The sequence below is a fragment of the Manacus vitellinus genome, unplaced genomic scaffold, assembly GCF_001715985.3.
Source record: "Manacus vitellinus isolate BGI_N305 unplaced genomic scaffold, ASM171598v3 scaffold_23_pilon, whole genome shotgun sequence".
NCBI lineage: Eukaryota > Metazoa > Chordata > Aves > Passeriformes > Pipridae > Manacus > Manacus vitellinus.
This window is the reverse complement of record NW_021939718.1, coordinates 10756301-10776050: the sequence shown is the minus strand read 5'-3', so window position 1 is coordinate 10776050 and position 19750 is coordinate 10756301. Positions and strand designations below refer to the sequence as shown.

Sequence of the window (19750 nt, the reverse complement as noted above, 5' to 3'; positions counted from 1 at the left end):
GCAAGCACCTGTTCTAAATGAGTTTTGCATATGGAAAAACTCCCAGGTTCTATTCAACTGACAGATAATGCAGGTTATATTTATAGGTTAGCATGTGACCTGATCAGTCACTTGCAGATGAACTCTCTTACTAACCGGTTTTGATCACTGGTGGGGTGGTGTGAGAAGCAGACTCTGTGGAAGCACTACCCAGTAGTAACTAAAACATTCCTGAATTAGCAATGCTGTTTCCAGTATAAATTCAAAACCCAACCCCACACCAGCTACTGTGAAGGAACTTAAGTCTGCTCCAGCCAAATCCAGCACACTCGAGATTTCTTTTCCTGTATGGTTGCTTTTCAGTTCTGTAGCTACACACTGTAAGTCTAGGATTCTCACCTAAAAACAAGAAATGCCCTTCAAATAAGTGGTAAGGATTAGAAAGAGATCCAGAAACTCTGTTGTAGACAGGATCAAATGTCATTCAATTTAAGCCTAGTGCTTCTATCTTTGAATTTAAATGTTGTGAGTTAAAACATTTCTTAATAAATTATAAAGACATAGGTAAAGAAAGATCTAGAAGATCTATTTATTCAGAAATTTCTTTTCAGTATTTCTTTCCTCTTTTTGTCTAGCATTAATCAAAGCAAACTCACAAACAATACTGAGATAAGAGATCTCTACTATTTCAAATATGCTTTTCCATTAAATCCATGTAAAATGTGTTTACTTTGTTGTTACTGTGCTCTAAAGTATGCATAGCAAATTACACACTGTTGTGTCCAGCAGGTAGGTAGGTCCTTTTCTGAAGGTAGCATTAGTATTTAGTGGTATTAGCTGACTCACAATATAAAGGGTAAAGTTTGATATACTTCAGAAAATCAGATTACATGTTAATACTTAACAGACAATAAAAAAGTTCCTATCTATAAATACAATAAAATTTACCATGTGGAACTTACTGTGCTGGCAGTGAATCCCATTAAATCCCTCTGGACATTTACAAACATATCCTATGAATGTGTCGCCTCGGTATGCTTCACTAATTTCACATATCCCACCATTATGACATGGATTAGGAATGCAGGGTCCTGAGAGAGGGGGGAATAAAAAAGAGAAAAATGTATACACACATAGTAACAAGTATAATAATTTCAGTCATTTATAAGCATTCATTAAAGAAATAAAATGCCTTATGGATGGCTTTATATTCCATCATCATCATCATCATCATTCCACTAACCCAGTTAAAACACACCCTTCACTTACTTCAGATAACTTGCCAGCACAGATTTTTATGAACAAGAAAAAATATGAAGCATATTATTACTCATTAATCACAGCATTATTTTTTAATGTAAGAGAAGACAGGAGATAGAGAAGTTAAATCTTGCTCTCCTATTAAAGATAGAGGGCATTCTACACCACTGAAGAAATAGGTATTAATCAAACATGCTTATCATGTACAGAGTGATATGTACAATGTCCCTGAATGATCGCTACATTGCAAGTTAGTAGTCTGAGGAGATTTTTGCTATGGCTTTGGGTGACTTTCTGAATATGTGATGATCTGGGCCAGCACTTTGCAGCTACTAAACCAGCTATTCCTTTTCCACTGAGTGCTTTTGTAGCACATGCACATCAAGATGATTTCAAAAAGCTCTACTGACTAAATATTTTTTTCCCCCAACAAATCACATGCTAGGATACATAAAATTTCAGCAGTGAGATCTAATTTGTTAGGTTTACAATTACTACAACCTTAAATACCTTTAAATAACAGAATTTTTTGCCCTGAGGTCTAAAGTTTACTCATTTAACAGCACATGCTACAAGCTTTTTACATTTTATTATCTTATTAATACCACCTGCAATATGACTCTTACCAGGAGAAAACACTTGGCATTTTGGTGATTTTTTTTTTCCAATCTCATTTTAAAAAACTGGCAATCATTGATTAGAACGCCTCATGTACAAGTCTGTGTGTGAAAAGATTTGTGAATTCAATATAAAGTATATTTGCTACCTTTGCAATACACACAGAAAGATGGTACTCATTGCTTATTGAAATGCAATCTCATAATCATTCAACTGCATACTTATTAAAAAGAACAAAACAAAACCAAAACCCCAAAAAACCAGAAAAGAATTCTATGACATAATTTACTGAAAATCAGCACTAGGAATTACAGAATCACAGAGTCATGAAATCATTGAGATTGGAAGAGCCCTCCCAGCCCATCAAGTCCACCCTGTGCCTGATCCCCACCTTGTCACCCAGCTCAGAACACTGAGTGCAATGTCCAGTCATTCTTTTGACTCCTCCAGGGATGGTGACTCCACCATCTCTCTGGGCAGCCCTTTCCAATGCCTGACAGCCCTTTCCAGCAAGAAATTCCTCCCAGTGTCCAATCTGACCCTCCCCTGACAAAGCTTGAGGCCATTTCCCCTTGTCCTGTCCCTTGTTCCCTGGGAGCAGAGCCCAACCCTGCCCTGGTTCCACCCTCCTGTCAGGGAGTTGCAGAGAATGAGAAGGTCTCCCCTGAACCTCCTTTTCTCCAGGCTGAGCCCCTCCCAGCTCCATCAGCCGCTCCTGGTGCTCCAGACCCTTCCCCAGCTCTGTTCTCTTCCTTGGACACACTCCAATCCCTCAATGTCTCTCTTGTCTGAGGGGCCCAGAACTGCCCCCAGCACTCGAGGTGTGGCCCCAGCAGTGCCCAGCACAGGGACGGGCACTGCCCTGGGCCTGGGACACACCATGGCTGGGATAGCACAGGGACCATTGGCCTCTTGCCCACCTGGGCACAGCTGGATTCATGTCCAGCTGCTGTCACCAGCACCCCCAGGGCCTTTTCCAGCTTTCCAGCCCCTCTTTCCCTACCTGGAGTGTTCCATGGGGTTATTGTGACCCAACACTTCATCATATTGAACCAATGAATGATTGAATTGAGTGATTTAAACCTAAAAGAGCTGTAAGTTTAGTGTTTCTGAAGGTCTGCTGATTAGTTCATGTTTTCAGTTACAAATTGTGGGCTGAGAGATGTTCATAGAAGCAGCATTCATCAAACATTACATTAGAGGAAACCACACTCTCCAAGAAAATATTAATTTGCAGAAGATAAAAATTAACTGAATGATGGCATATTCCCAAGTTATAATTGCCAATGTTGTTGCTGACATCCAGGTGCACATTTCTATTGCAAGTTATGTCATCAGCCAAGACACATCCCTGAAGAATTTATGCTTTGTTTACATCATTAAACACAGGATATGTCTCACTGAACTCAAAAAATAGGGGACACGAATATACAGCAGTTTATTCCAAATGCAGCTGGGAGTTAAAAAGGGCAAAAATCATGAAGATGAAAACAAGGACCCTGGCTGCTGCCTGTTTTGCCTTTCTCCATCCACATTCTGCATTACAATTTAAAAGTAATGGTACACTACATTCTTAATTCTAGACAACATATATCATCAGGTCTAGGAAGGCTTGGGTGTTTCAATTATCACTGCTTCTGTTCATGCTCTTTCTCCTTCAGAATATTTTGGGAAAAATCATATTCCATAACTTGTACTTTTGGTCTCCCAATGAATATAAACTGTGGGGTTTTTTCCAAGTCCCTATTGCAGTGCTGCAATTTGGGGAGTAGGTGCAGGTAACCTCATATATTAATAGTTTCTATGCAAGCAGATCTCTAATCTTCCAAGAACAACAAATCTTTTAATGATTACTTTTTCATTTTACTTGCTGCTTGTCCATATAGCTTGTTAAGTATGTGTTCAGCCTACTTCCATTGATTTTCTTTATATTTTGCATTTTCTCAGATCAGTCCAAAGTACAAAGGCTTAAAAGGTCATTTGAGGTGCACAGTAATAAGTATACTGGTGCATGACAGTATTTTTAACTAATGTTTGTCTTCTATGATGCCTTCCTTCTGGAAAAAAACCCCCACAGTAAGAATATGGACTTTTTTCCCCCTAATTATGGTTGTTATTTGGTTATAGATAAATAATAACATTATTTTCAATGTTAATGTTAAGTATTTTGCTTTAGGTATTTTTGTTTGCTTTTATTGTTGTTGTTAATAGAAACTGGTAGTTCAAAAATTATTTTTAGAGTAACAAAACATCCTCATTAAATGTACTGAAATTAATAAAAAACAATCACCTTTCACTAGTTAACATTCATTTATTAATAAGGACATGGGTTAGACTGATCTGTGTTCTAAAGTAATGATTGATTGAAAATTAAAAAGCTTGTATCATCCTACCTCGTTTCTCCTAATTCTCCAGAGAACTAGCCTCTCAGTTCACACATCTTCAGAATATTTAAATTGCATGAACACCCAAACATATGACTTTTTTTATTTATTTATTTTTTTTTTAACTGAGTGTACAAGATCCCTGATACAAGTTCTGTAGCTTTGACTGTCCTGAAGGATTTGGGCCCTAATCATGCCATTGTTCCATTTAAGACCCCAAAATGGTATGTAAGGTCTAGGTACAGCTTCCAGATATGAGGGGTTCCAGTTAGCTTCCATAGGGATATGTAGGTTTTTAAACAACATGGTATTGAGCGCAGTATAATTAATTGCCTCACCATCTGATTAATGTTTTCTCTTACTCAGGTCTATAGCAGCAAGTTCAAACCCATACTTTTTTTTTTTTTAAACAACAACCAAAAAGAAAAAACCAAAGCAACACAAAAAAACCAAGAACACAAAAAATCCCTCCAAATAAACCAAAAAAAAGAAGAATTCAAACCTGTCAAATAATTTTGAACAACAGTGGACTTCAGGGACTGGTTTTTTAAAATCAATAGTGTTGCAATACTTTTACAAGTAATCTTTAAGTGGCTTCCAACACAAAGAGAACAGCATTTGATCAATATTAATGAGCAGAGGAATTCAATGGTATGGTTTCCAGGCATTTTTATCTGTGTTCATATAAAATAATGTCAGCAAGATTAATTGTGAACTCAAAGTAATAGATCTATTCACTTTTGCTATTCTTTTCAGTACTTTGTTCATTTCCAGGGGTATTAGCCAACATAATAAGTGGAGTCCAAAATATATCATTTGCTTATTCAGTTGAAATCTCATGCTGTTTTTGAAAAAAATATTGAAAGTTAACTTACAACATAGCAGGTTTTAAATTTTAGATGTTCTCATCAAAAACCTCTGAGATTTTATAGATGCATGAATCAAAAAAATACATCCTCAATAGAGTTGCAAAGTGGTTTAAGACAGAATCATGTTATCTATTTTCTTCTCTGACGAGTACGGTCAACTGAAATTTCATAAGAAAATCTTGTATCATGCAATACTGAAATGCAAATTACATATTTGAGAGAAACCATTAGTTTTCTTTTAGCAAAAAAGCCAGGAAAGCAAAGAAACCAGTTCAGTGATAGTCATCTGTAAAATAACCCATTTCTCATGCTTCTAACAAATAGCATAAGCTTTTTTTTTCTTTTTTTGCTAAATATAAAATCTGCTGATGCTTTGAAGACATTCAAAAACACCAGGCAGTTTCAGAGGATGTCATTAAACAAGAAATCTACATCAATCACATCTTCTTCCCAGTGTTATTCCCCATAACTGAAAGTGAGCTAAAACAGGAAGGTGATCAAACATAAAAGCCTATCATTTCTTACTAAGTCAAGATTAAATGATGAATATGAAAAATATAAAGAGAGAAAAAAAAAGAAATATGTACTCCAATGGAGTAAAACATGCAAAATCACTACATTTTTTAAAAGTAAAATTAAAGACAGTGAAATAGAAATGTTAACACTTTTAATAGTATTTATCTATCCATTTTCTCTTCATATAGAAATAACGCAACTTTTATGAAAAATACTAAATTTGATATTGACCTTGATATACATCAAGATGAAGATACTGTTAACAATTGCTTCATTTATTTTGTGGAATACTACTGAAGTAGGACTAATAGGTAATGTTACTCTCATGATATAATAAGCTACAAATGCCATCAAAATAAATATTGGGAGTTATCATCAAACTAATAAAAAGTATCAAATTATTTTGGTTTTCATATTTAACAAAACCACTCTGTAGCTGCTTGCCTTTGTAGCACTAGCTTATCTGAAGTCCCTCTTGGCTTTACACAAATGTCAAAGAGGGTGTTTTCCTCCCACTGATAAGTTTGAATCTTCATCAGAGAGCTCTCACACTGTTATAGCATCAGTAGTTTGAAGTTTTCCTCTATGTTCTGATCATACATGATTCTTTAGATGCTCCCTCTGCCAAAGTAAATTCTTCAAAATAGGCTGTGACAGAGATCACTCAGCAAGAGCTCCTGTATTTTGAAATCAATATGTGCAAAAGCAGCCAGAATTAGCCTCCCTGCTGCTGGAGCTAGAATGGCCCAGGCTTCCCATGAGGAAGAAGTTAAGGATTATCACACTGAATTAAGTTCAGTGTCCAGGTAATCCAACACTCTACCCTTTCTGCTTATCAGTTCCTGCACCCTGACAACAAAGATGAAGGACCCTGCAATGGGAATGAGTGAAAATCTGCACTAGATATCTTATAAATACTTGAGATGAGCCTAAGCTCTGAGTCTTTATATTTGACATAATTTTCTAACGTGTATGTTTTTTTCACACTGTTAAAAATCATATCACCTATATACGCACAGATGATAGGCCACCTTTTTTCCGAAGTATATTGACCTATTTCTTTCCTCATCACCCTTTTAAAAACTCAAAATGAATTTTTGAAAGGTCTGCCCTTTCAAATGTGAGATTATAGAATTCACACTTCAGCAGACACAAATCCAAAATACAACATAATCCTATTCAAAAGAGACTGTCTTCCACAGAGACACATTCAAATTCAGCAGGAATGTTCCTACAGGTTCTAACAGAAAACTGCTTTATTGTACATAAAGGGCAGGAATATAACAAAAGCTTGTGAGGGTCTCTGATCTTCCCCACATTTACTACTTTGTCTAATAATTCAGCTTTGTAGTGAAGGCTTTACCTGACACAGGGGCTGGTTCTGAATGCCCCCAGCTGTGTTCCTGTGTGGGAGTTGTGATGCTTCAGAGACTACTTTAACAACTTGACAGAAATGATCCTGCATCTGCTGAGCTCTGGGGATCAATAAATCATACCAAGACACGCACTTATATCTCATCTTGCCTATACATTCAAGCACACAATGACACAGATCCATTCCAGCAATGCAGTGCAAGAGTCAGGTCCCACCTCTACCTGCACCTTGAGCCTCTGCACCACCTTTGTGGTTAAGACTAAGCTTCTGTTCAGGTATTTTGTAGATTTCACCTGCATATAGAAGAAAACTACCATTGTCCAAGACCACTCTTCTTGTCCAAAGCATAGCATATTTATTCACCACATTTCAGCTGCCTGCTTTGTAGGGCACAGCTTTGAGGGCATTGGAAGAACATGTTCCCAGCAGATGTGCTATTGACCTTCTGCCAGAAGGCACTGCAATCAGGAAAATGTCTTCCAGAAAATATGCTTATTCTACCACTTAAGGATGAAGCATCTGCAGCAATGATTGAATATGCTGTAGTGCACTATTTGTTCTTTCTTACTTAAATAAACATCCAAACATTTTAGGGCCCAGCTCCAGTTATACTGGTGCATCATGACATGGCTCTAAGAAAATAAAGGAGTCTCTTGGTTTAACTAAAACCCATGGAAGTTGAACTTGATGTATTTTGAACTATCTCGTCCTTCAAATCTTCTGAAAATGTAATATTCTTGCTTGTCCAGTAAACTTGAATATTTGTGAAACAAAGAGATAAAGGAATAAACCAAGCCACAGTAGCTCCTTCGCATCAATGTATTTTGCATGATTTCCTTTTCGGATTTGCTACCATTGATTCTATTTTACTATTAGAATACGAATGTACTTTGTGTCAATAAATACGTATTAGACCTACAGCTCGCTTTTTGTTTGGTTATTTTAACTTGAAAAGAGTAGGCACTGCAGAACACCATTCATAGTTTATGTGGAATATTGATAACATTAACTGATAGCTATATGTTATTCCAGTTAATGTACGTAAGCTGTAAAACAATTAGGAGCTACAAAAACTGTTATCTCATTAACATTCTCAAGATACCAGTTTTGGAAACAAAAATAAATAAATAAATAAATCTATTCCGCCTGGTTCATAAGTGAATTAGTATCGTATTAGATTCTGTCTACCTATTATAAACTAATGGCACCAATCCAGACTTAATTGCTCTGTGATTAAATATTTATCTTGTTTTTAATACGGGAAATGGAGTGTGCTGATTATAATGATCAAGGTGTCTTTATCTGGATGCAGCAAAAGCTAAGGTTCACCCCTTGAGTGCAAAATGCTTTAGGTCACTTCTGCACATTCCCTTCTAATTCTACTCTGTAGAATTCTGTTACAGGGAAGACATTTAGGATGATTGTCCAGCCATCTCCCAACCTTTTTTTTTAGCTGAATAACTAGAATATTTTCTGAAAAGATGCAGTTTAAACTTGATGGCTACACAGTGCCTTCCTCAATAGTCTTAAGCTTCTCACCTTACTCTGTCATTGATTGAGAAAGGCAGATTATACCCAAATTTGAGGCACGGTCAGTGTAGCCGGTGGTGTAGCGATATCACTTAGGATGAGACATGACAATTCTCTAAAAGTTGGGGAAAGAGTTCAATGCACTACAAGACATTTTCCCCAAGTTGTCTCTCATTATTTCTCCCCATACTCCTCAGCTTCCAAGCCTGAGAACTTTCCTTCCCCATCTTCAAATCTGTTTTTCACCTCTTTATACCCTTTGTCACCTAAATATGTGTTTCTGAATAATGCCCAGAGTATTCTTACCCCACCAGCTCTCTCACAAATCTCCTTAGCAAGTTATTGTGTGACTTACTCTGCATCTCTGCATCATCTTCCACAGGAGGATTTTACTTCCCCAGAGAATACTTGCTCTGTTTACAGAAAATACGGGTTCAGGGCCTTTTCCTTCTCTTGCTCTAACTTTACAGTCAGGCAGCAGCATCATTATTTTTTTTCCTAGATGATCCTATTTCCGTCATGACTTTTGCTCTTGCTGACCCAAGTGTGGCAGATTGGTTGTTACACTCCATTTTTTGTTTTTCACTTTGTACCACTGTTAAAGCAAGCTTAATTTTCCAACTGAAGTTAGAAATATTTTGCAAACTCATTTTTCAGTTGTTTCTGAAAAATCAACTGTCCAAATACAGAGAATCTTTCATTTTGTAAAAAACTTTGCTGAAGAATTTCAAAGACTTGAATTTTTAATGTTGGAACATTGAGAGAAATATTACAGTTTTCAGGTGGGATGTTTGAGAGATTCAGTTCAAAAGAGCAGCCCTGATAACCCTAACATCTACAGATTCTACATGAAAATAAACTCTCAAAATCCATTTTCTATGTGATTGAAACAAATTCATATCTCTGTTTATTGCACTGGTATTTTGTTTAAGTAAAACAGACCCAGCAATAAGGAAATTATACACAGTTTGGTGCCTAACGTAGAATCTCAATGCTAATTGGATTTCTGCGCAACAGTGCTGTTTTTATCTTTGTAATTCTTGTCATCGTATATGAAGGTGTCAGAGTCCATTGTTTCACTGCACTTTAAACTGCCAATGATCAGGACTTCCCATTCTTTTTCATCATGTTCTGCTAATTACTGGAAAACAGAAAAAACCTACAAAGCCTATGTGAACCTTAATTATAACAGCAAATAGATTAAAATCCAGTTAGTCCTCTTGATGAGCACTCCAGCAGGAACTAAAAAATGCAACAGCCTAAACTTAGGCTATTCATATTTGTATGAGTCAGGTCCTAATTACTAATGTTGCGTTAATGACACAGAAACAGCAGAAGAAAATCTCAGAGGGTGATTATCCTTAGGATATGAAATATTATTAAAAAGTGATGAAAGAGAATCACTAAATGTGAAATATATATAGCCCAAATGGGCATAAAGTTGTCCACAGCAGAAACCAAAGGAAATAGACAAGACTTACACTCCAGTCATTTATTTCCCTGAGGATGTAGGACAGAGGAAATATATTCTTTCCTGTTCCATCTTTTTCCCAATCTGTCATCAAAACCTTCCAATTTAATGTAAAAATCTAACCATAAATCCCTCTGAATTCCAGATTCTGTCAGTATTCTCTAACTCCTACTCCTGTCTGAGGTAGATCATTGTTCTCTTTTCTTCTCATCTCCCATTCTTGCTTCATATCTGTCTCTTGTCAACTAAGAAAGCCACACACTGACTAAGAATCCCAATTTAAAATCACAACCCATGTTTGCATTCATGAGCCTTCAGACTGGAAGATATCTGTTTCCTTAGCACCAGCAACATCCACAGCACAAATATAAGTTAATTGTTCCTGATTAATATGGTCCTCATTGAGTTAGTTGCACCTGGGTGAAAATACTGACCTGTTTTAGTGGGTACTGGTAATAATTTCTGTTCAGCAATACTGGAGATTGGTAGTTTCTGATATACAATGCTTCAATTTAAAATGACAATTTGTGTTATTTGCACACAAGGTAATAGTTTGTAATAACAACTCCAAGTACAGTTCTCTGCACAGGTAAATTCTGCCTTCAACAGAGCCTTGTGCAAGGGCTGGGGCATAAGCTGCAGCATTCCCAAGGCCACTAATATATTCCTTTAGGGAATGGCATGGCAGAGCTCCTCTGGAGCCACACAGTCTTTTCTGGTGCCCACCGTCAGCTGTGTAGCTCATCAGGCACATCGATCTGTCCCCTGGTTTGCAAGATGCAGGGATCTGTGCGCAGGTATAATGATGGCATTATTCACCTGAGTGACTCCAGAAGATGAGGACATGAACTAGGCATGAGTAACTTCCCCTCACCGCAGGATAGATGATCTGAGTGCATGCTAATACTGTCTCTCTAATCTAGTCAAGTTGGTAGCTGGACACGGTTCCTGAAAGGGGACCCATAATAGTGGTCATCTGGTTATGGAATGGAGTCAGGCACAAAGAAGGATGTCTGCTTGAAAAATGTGGATCTGCAGCTGGGTTTTGAACGATGAGGAATAAGACCAGCAGGAGATGCTATGAAAACAAACCTAGCTACATGAATTAAACATTTTGAGGCAAGTTCTTTATTTGGAATTTCGTGACATATTATCTGTATTCTGCTATCAAAATTTTAGCTGGGAACAAGACTTGATGATAAATACATTGCTTTACATCTTCTGCCCCTGCCCCTGCTCATGGGAGGTTAAAGCAGAATGCACACCTGACAGGATCATTGATTTGCATTTTTAAAAAAAAAAAGCCCAGTACCCACTGTTTTGCAGGGGGGGGGGAAAAAAAGTAGAAAGATTTTTTTCTTACTTAGGAGGCAAGATTAAAAAATGAAAATTGAGAAATTCCAGGTCAACATGGAAAAATTAAGAATCTGATATTGAAATGCTGTCACTCTTTCCCTTGGAGTATATTAATAAATAAACTGTTCTGCAATTTTAACAGGATAAAATACTGTTGAAAAGTTGAAACTAATGAAATTCATGAATAACTGTAACACTGACTTGTAATATTACTGTGGAGTGTTAATTCATGCTTTGCAAGTAAATGTTGAAATATGGTGCTGCAGGCAAACTGAACATATAAATCTCTATCCAGACCTTTTTGTTCCTGAGCTATGGCTCATTCATTGCAGATAGTCATTCCAATAAAACTTATGAATTCCAAGTTATTTCTCAGCTTATTTCACACGATTCAAATAACTTCTAAAGTATATAAAGGTAGAATTCATTTTAACATTTTTTTTAAACAATAGATAACTGGACATTCATAGGAACATGCTACATTTTAATAATTATTACTTTTATCACAACAGTTGTCACACAGACACAAACTCCACATTGGCCAGTGGAAGTTTTGTCTTAAATAAGTAAAGAAAATATATTTCTGGACAGGACTGTGAAAGCTTTTGGCCTTTTCTTTACCTCTAGTCATACTGATAGTTTCCATTTAGCATTTTGTTACTTTGCAGTTCAGTGGATCTTATGCAAATTATTTTGCTATGATTTTGTTTTGAAGTCTCACAGTATTTATTTGTAAGGAAGACTAATGAAGGTAACAGTTTTATATAGGTGGAAAAAAAAGTTGTTTCCAAAATAATATTTTTGATTACTACAATTGTATAGATGTGATGAAATGAAACACGATACATCAGAAGACAGCTGAATGCCAGATGTCCTTCTTTCTTTCAGCCTATATTGGACATTCATGCTCTGAGGTAAAGCACTGTTTATCTTAAAAGACTTTCAGTGGAAAACAAAAACAGACTTAAAGATCTCAACACCACAGTGATACTCCCGGAGTTCAGCTGGTGTCTCATGGATCAGTACAGACTGGTGAAAGACTCAAAACAGTTTGGGATAGCAGGGATTTTTTTACTTGGGAGTATTAGAAATAGGCAGAAGAGCAGTAAACATAGTGCAGTGCAGGGGGAAACTCATTTCGATGAGAACTGGGTACGAGATCAGCAGTTGATGAGGCACAGATTCATAACCTAGACCAGATGGAAGAAAACAGCCCATGTCAAAGCTACTTTAAACCCTGCTCTTGGTCCTCCAGGGTGCTTAATTCCCCTTGTAGATAATTCCATTATCTGCCAGCTACAACATTCCTGGGCTTTGATGCACTAAAAATCCACACCAATGGAAGGTATTACGAATATCCATGATCATGATCAATAAAATACTGCTGCTTCAGACATGAAGAAATACTCTTTTGTCTGATATTTATCCATTTTTTCTGATGTTTATGAATTTCACCTACCAGCTGGTTCAATAAGATGTGCTACAAACCTTTGCTTCTCACAGCCCTCTTGCAACCTACGAACCCACACCAGAAAATGATCCTGAATGTCACATCTTTCCCTGATAATACAATCAGTCTCAAAGGAGTCTGAATTTAACTGAAGTATCACATTCTCTCAGTTCAGCCATGCTGTCTCTACTTTGCCACCTGCAGAGAGCTTTCCTTGGCACTTCCTCTGTACTTGCTTTAGCAGTTATCCAATCTGCTCAAGCTTAGGCATATGCATAAGTTCTTTTAATACCCTGACAAAATATGAATTACTGAAAAAGTATGGTTATAAGAATTCTCTCTTTTTTTTTTTTTTTAGGGATCAGAGTAGATTTTTGTACATTTGCTTGTTTTTTACTAGACAACAGTTATAGATAAAAAATAAATTTATTTAATGACAAGAGATATGAAATGTTAGAAGAAGGTGCCAGAACAAACATACAAGACACATGATTGAACTTATCATTAAAGGTTTTCTTGACTGTTTCAGAATGTCAGCCCAAACACAAAACTGTAGAGCTTATGCAATAGAGGCATTCCCAAGGGAGTTATTAGAGAGGGAGGTTTCCCATTCATCCTGCTGATTAACATCATAGCATAGGGAACAATAATAGTGATAACATACAGTGACAATTTGGTTTAAAATACTGGGCTTTGTTTCTTTTCTTCTCTTGCTTATTGCACTGGACAGCACAAAACATGAGCTTGCAATACGTAAATCTTTACATTCATCTCTAACCTGATTAATTTCCTAATTTTTTTAATTGATTTTATCATATTCTCAATTTAAGGCTTTTCTGGTACCCTTCTTCAAACATGACACTGGAGCACAGCAGCCATACCAAGGGTTTTTGCAAGATTCATACTGGTTCACTTTGCTCAGAATCTACAAATCTTATGTTGAAGTAGTCAGCGCCAAGAGTATACAACTCCCATCTCAAAACCATTAAATTTCAGGAAACCTTATCACAGCCACTCTTGTTTATTTAATATAACCAGAATTATTAGCACCCTGATCTTTAGCAACCAACAGTACAACTCTACATGGATCCAGATTTCTGTAGGCTCAAAAACTTTGAAGTACAGAACAATCAACATGCTAAATATATATAATGAAAGGAGATAACACAAACTAATGTGAGGAAAACCAGATTGTAAATATAAGAAAGCAGCAGCTATACAAAAAGTGAGATCCAGAAACCTCAGGATACAAATCATAAATATGTGCATACTCATATGTGCACAGACACCACAATACTGGGCCACACAAATTCAAGATTCACTTGTAGTCCTTCCCAGAGAAACCAGAAAAGGGGATTCACTTAAATTCTGAATTTCTTCCTAGCTGACATTAACCAAACACACTCCTATAGCCATACACTACATCTACATGTAGAGAAATAACTACATGTAGGGAATAATTGCTCTTTTTGTTTTAAATATCTAACTTACTGGGATGACTCATTCTCTACAAGTTTGTGTTTCTTTTCTTTGGCTGCAAAGACTGACATAAATTGGACTCTTCACTCTTGAAGAGGAAATCAGAATGAGATGACATCTATGCATGCTGTTGCTGTTCAGCCTTCCAAAAATAAGACTACTGCCCAAACATTTCTGTCACAATTTAGTGCCAAATGCGCAACTGCCAATAGTGAGGATTTCAAATCTGTATGTATGCCAAAACTAACACTCATAAACATATATTCCACCACTAAAACCTTACAGTAATTAATATTATTATTTGGATTAAAACATCTGTCATGGAAGGGTTCGGTTCGTTGTCCAAAAATATGACAAACATATAAAAAACATACTTAGCATCTTTAAGAGTACACTTAATTTACAGCTTTTAACTTTGCTATCATGGTGCTATCTTGGTGCAGAACCAGTCATTCTACAAAAGGGTCATTATTAAATACATCCATAGCCTACTGAATTGATGTGCAACACAAAGCCTTAGTAACTAAAAACCACTTAAATCTGTATTGTAAAGGAATAAAATTTCTTCCTCAGTACTCTTTGCTTTCACATTCAATCTAAAGCTTTTAAGATGGTCATAAGACTTTAACGCAAGCACAAAATAAGGCTCTTTGTGATGCTATTTCTTGACTAGAGTCCTTTTCATCAAGCTTGTTAACCTGCTTCTAAATCCCCAACCAACCACCACTCTTCTTTGGTTTGCTTTCATTAGTATTTGCCTTTTTTTATTTCACTTCCCACACATCTAATGCCTGGATGGGAATCTTTGAGTGCTTCAATCCAATTTAATTACAGCGTCTCACCGAAGATGGTTGTTGAGTTTTTTTTTCTTCACTCTAACTTTCACCACACATTTCCACTAAACCCCCTTTTCCACTGAGTGCACACACTTGACTTCACAGCAAGATAGATCAAGATGCTAAACCAAATGAACACTGGCTCTATCAGAGAAATTGCATTATGGATGCGGTACTTCCAACTGGAACAGAAACCTGATGTAGCTCAACACAGGTGCTAACACAGGCACAGAGGAGAGAGGAAGAAAGCATCGATGTGCTGGAAGAAGGGATAAAAAATTAATGGATGATGTGAAGGAAACAACACTCGTAATGGTAGCCAGATCCAAGCAGATCAATCCACTGCTGCCTCTCTCTCTGTTTGCACATCTTCAGACTCACTCCCTCTGTGCTCATACTCAGCTCACTGATCCCATTTTTTTGCCTGTTAACTTCCTTTCCCAGGAACTTCTTGTCTCAGTTTGCAACACTTCTCAGAGGAAAATCTGTCCTGTAACTTGTAACTTGTTATCTGTTCTCTGCCATGCTTAGCCTTTTCACGGAATTACAGAATGATTTAGGTTGGAAAAGTCTTCCCAGACCATCAAATCCAACCTGTGACTGATCTCCACCTTGTCACCCAACCCAAAGCACTGAGTGCCATATCCAGTCATTTCTTGAACAACTCCAAAAAATTGTGCTCCAAAAAAAAGAGGTGCTTTTTTGTCATAATTCTCCTGTACTCTTCTTAGAAGCACAGACAACTCAAGGAGCAGCAGAGTACACTGAGATCCCTACAGCAACAGGAACAGCAGTTTGTTCATCTTGCCTATTCCTTCTCCATCTTCAGAGGATGAAGCAATAAATATCAAATATTAATCTCTGATTTCTTTAATCATGTCTCTCAAACTGCTATTTCACCTCTTTTTATCAGTCCTAACAAGGTCCAGGCACCTGCAAAGCCTCTGCTTGGAGAACACTGCTTCCAGATGGAAAAGCACCTAAGTAAAGCTAACCTGTCATATAGATCTGGTATCAATAAATATTATGTACAGATGGTTTAAGAGAATCATAGAACCACAGGATGGTTTGGGCTGAAAGGGATTTTAAAGCTCATCCAGTTCCACCTCCCTGCCGTGGCAGGGACACCTTCCACTAGACCAGGGTGCTTAGACCACCATCCAGCCGAGCCTTGATCTGAGCTAAGTTCAGTCTGAGGCAGATGCCTGGTATGAAAAACTTCATCTTAGAAAACATGTGTCTCAAAATTCAGGTGAGAAAGTGAAAAGAAATCCAAAGAAAAATTCAACGACATAAAGCAGTTTCTATCTTGAGGGATACTGTATGATCTTCCACTTGTATTTGTACGCTAGGATGAATATTTTATACCTACCAAAAATATAACTCTCAAAAACTATGCAGATTATGGAAAAAACCACATGTATGAGTTCCTCAGACATCTGCCAGCACTGCAGGCTAACCTTAACCTCCTAGCTCCCTTTTTGTCAATCTTGAAAAGAAGTAGAGCCATTTAGCCAAACTGTTGTTTTTATGATCTATGGACAGACATTCACTAAGGGATATGCTGAAAATACTAATTAATTTCCATTTCTGACCTAAGCAAGATTTCTTGCTTTTAAATGCAACATGCTACTCTAATGGCCCTCAGTACCACCTGGCATCCAGAATATATTTACTGCATATGCCTCATTTTCATCAAAATAGGGTTTAATATGACCTTTATATAATTTTCTGATTTAGTCTATATTTTGCTTGAAATAGATGGAAAAGTAATTAACAAGTTAGATTCAGGCACTGAAAAAAAAAATCAGAATATGCACTTCAAGAAGAAGAAGAAGAAAAGGAATTTGAATTGCTACAAATATGTAAACCAAGTTCAGCAGGAGAGCAAGTCCCTGCTACAAACCCTGGGAGAATGGCAGATCCTTTCCCTTGGAATAATTCTGAAGGGTGATTTTCCTCTTTGAAATGTGTTAAATAGAAATAGCTTTGCACACCACAGCAAAATCACTGTGACCCAAGAGACAGCTGCCACAAAACCACAATGCTTCTACAGTGGGCAGAAAACTGAAGTCCTTGAGACTGAACAGGATGCATCCTTGACATTTTGTAGGTGACACAGAAAGCAGATTAAGTATCTCATGTGTGGGTTTTTTCTTTTTAATTTTCATTTCAATGACTTATAAACAAAATCTGGTTTGTTGTTTTTCTTTTCTGATAACCACAGAATGGTTTGGTTTGGAAGGGACCTTCAAGATCACCTGGCTCCAAAAACCATCACAGTAATCATTAAAGAAGTTCTAATTTCAATTTTTTTTACAGTCAATAAAGGCCATTATAAATGACATTATTTTCAGGAAGAAATCTAGTTTCAAACTCACAATCAGTTGAGTATTTGTGGAGAATACATATGGTATAGTTATTATACAAGGATATATGGATAATTCCTGTGTAAACATCAATGTCAGTAAGATCTCAAATGTTTTCGTTTGAAGTCATAATGTGACTCTGAGAATCACTGACTCATGTCCAGAACTTTAACCAAATGGATCTCATCTGCCTTTTGGTGAGCAGTGCAGCAACAAACGGTAAAAACATTTTCTGACATGGAGGAAGGAAAGACAATGAAAAATTGGCTACAATATTAATCTGTTCAAAAAAAGACCTATTGAATATTTGAATCATAGAATCCTAGAAGGTCCTAGATCATCCAGTCTCACCCTGTGCCATGGGCAGGGACACCTTCCACTAACCCAAGTTGCTCCAAGCCCTGTCCAACCTGACCTTGTACACTTCCAGGGATGGGGCAGCCACAGCTTCTCTGGGCAACCTGTGCCAGGGTCTCACCACCCTCACAGCCAAGAATTTCTTCCCAATATCCCATTAAAATCTACTCATTTTCCAAACTATCTAATATAAAATTATTTTAAACTGTCCAATATAAAGTTATCTAGAATGGTGATAAGTAGAACCATTCTAACTTCCATCACAAATAGTTATGGAAAAACAAACCCATAAAAATTTGATATTATGAATATCAAAGTGAAATTAAACCGGTACAAGGTAAACCCCAGGATTTTAATAATATTATGTCCAGTCTTTTAAAATGATAATCCAGTGAATTTTTAAATAGAAGCATATTTAGAAAAAGAAAAAGCACTTTTTTTGCCAAAACTGTGGCTATTTTATAACATTTTTATAATATAAATTCAATTTTTTATTTGTTTTTGCTTGTTGGTTTGTTTGGTTTTTTTTAAACTCACCATGTCCCAGGAAGAAAGTTATTTCTGAGGAACCAATAATTTTATGAGAAATACCCTCATAAGAATAATTCATAAGAATCAAAGCCTCTGTTCAGTAAGTCAGCTTTGAAGTACCTATTGACCAAAGTAATTTATAACTACTTTTAATTTTTCATCTTTTTCAATGTATTTTTCTTTCTCCAAACCATAGGTTTTTTTATTCTGCAAGTAGGTTCCAAGAGAAACACTAAGACAATACACTGTGGTGCCCTTCTTTAAAAGGCTTCTTAAAGACAAGAAATCCAGGGAAAAAGCAAAACAATAAAGAAACCCAGAGTTTTTCCTAACAGAAACAAACAAAACACATAACTTTTAAGTAATTTTGATTTCAGATATTGGTTAATATCATGCTCCTAGAGTAAGGAGAGTGGGCACTTAAAATTTTTAGACATCTATTTTTCACAACTTTGATAACTCTCAAGTGTTATGTCTGGTACAACTTTTATCCTGAAACTTCTGGTACTGTGCTTTTCCATTCTAATTCCTTTCTGAAATTCCTTTAATTTTCTTTTCTGAATTAGACTTCATTCTAGAGATTTTTCCAGTTGAAGTCTCAAGGCATTTTCAGCTTTTGTTGGGTTTCAAAAGGGATTGTCTATTATCCCTTGTTATTTCCTTATTCAGGAAAGACATGCTATAGTAACTTTTATATAAAAGTTGAAATTCTAAATAAAAAGGGAACAGATTAAATATCACAGGGAATTGTAGAAGAGTCATATTATTTTTAAAGGGAAAAAATAAACTGGTTGGAGATATTCAATGCAGCTGTCCATACACATACATACACCTACATACTGTGCCACAAGGTCTTTGTAGGGATTATTTTTAAGTAATGTCTTCAAAAAAGAAGTTTCTGTTATATATTGAATCCTTAACCTCTACAACAACTAAATTAATTGAAAACAATATTAAACTCACACTGTAAAAGACTGCAATGGAAAAAGATGTCTAGACCAATGCTTATGCAGAAGAAATACTAAGGAAAACCTTGTTGAAACTGTGAGGATCATCTGAAAAGCTCCTCTGTTTATCTTTTGTTAAAAAGCATCTTGGATGAAACACATTTGATGGGTTATAATTACAGTTAATTAGACTGAAGCATTCTGATGGAAATATCCTGTGAAATATCATTTCTATAAAGAGAGAAACACAGGGCATTTAATATTACAGGATTAGTGACCTTCAATAGTAACCTTCAATAGTAAACTTCAATCTAGTGCCTGCAACACAGAGTAAAATTTTAGTAACTTCACTTCGACAAGATTCCTCCTGGATGATGTTGTCAGAGCAGCTGGACACCATCCAAAAGAGCAGAGTATGGAAAA

General features: G+C 36.5%; 1 protein-coding gene across 1 annotated transcript in view; it reads right to left on the bottom strand.

The window, feature by feature from the left end:
* The window catches only part of EDIL3 (EGF like repeats and discoidin domains 3), a 224243-nt gene that overhangs the window by 109734 nt on the left and 94759 nt on the right, over positions 1 to 19750 (bottom strand). The window contains exon 4 of the mRNA XM_008923074.2: positions 942 to 1070. Within this exon, the coding sequence (XP_008921322.1) occupies positions 942 to 1070 (129 nt within the window). The remainder of the gene's footprint in view (positions 1 to 941; positions 1071 to 19750) is intronic.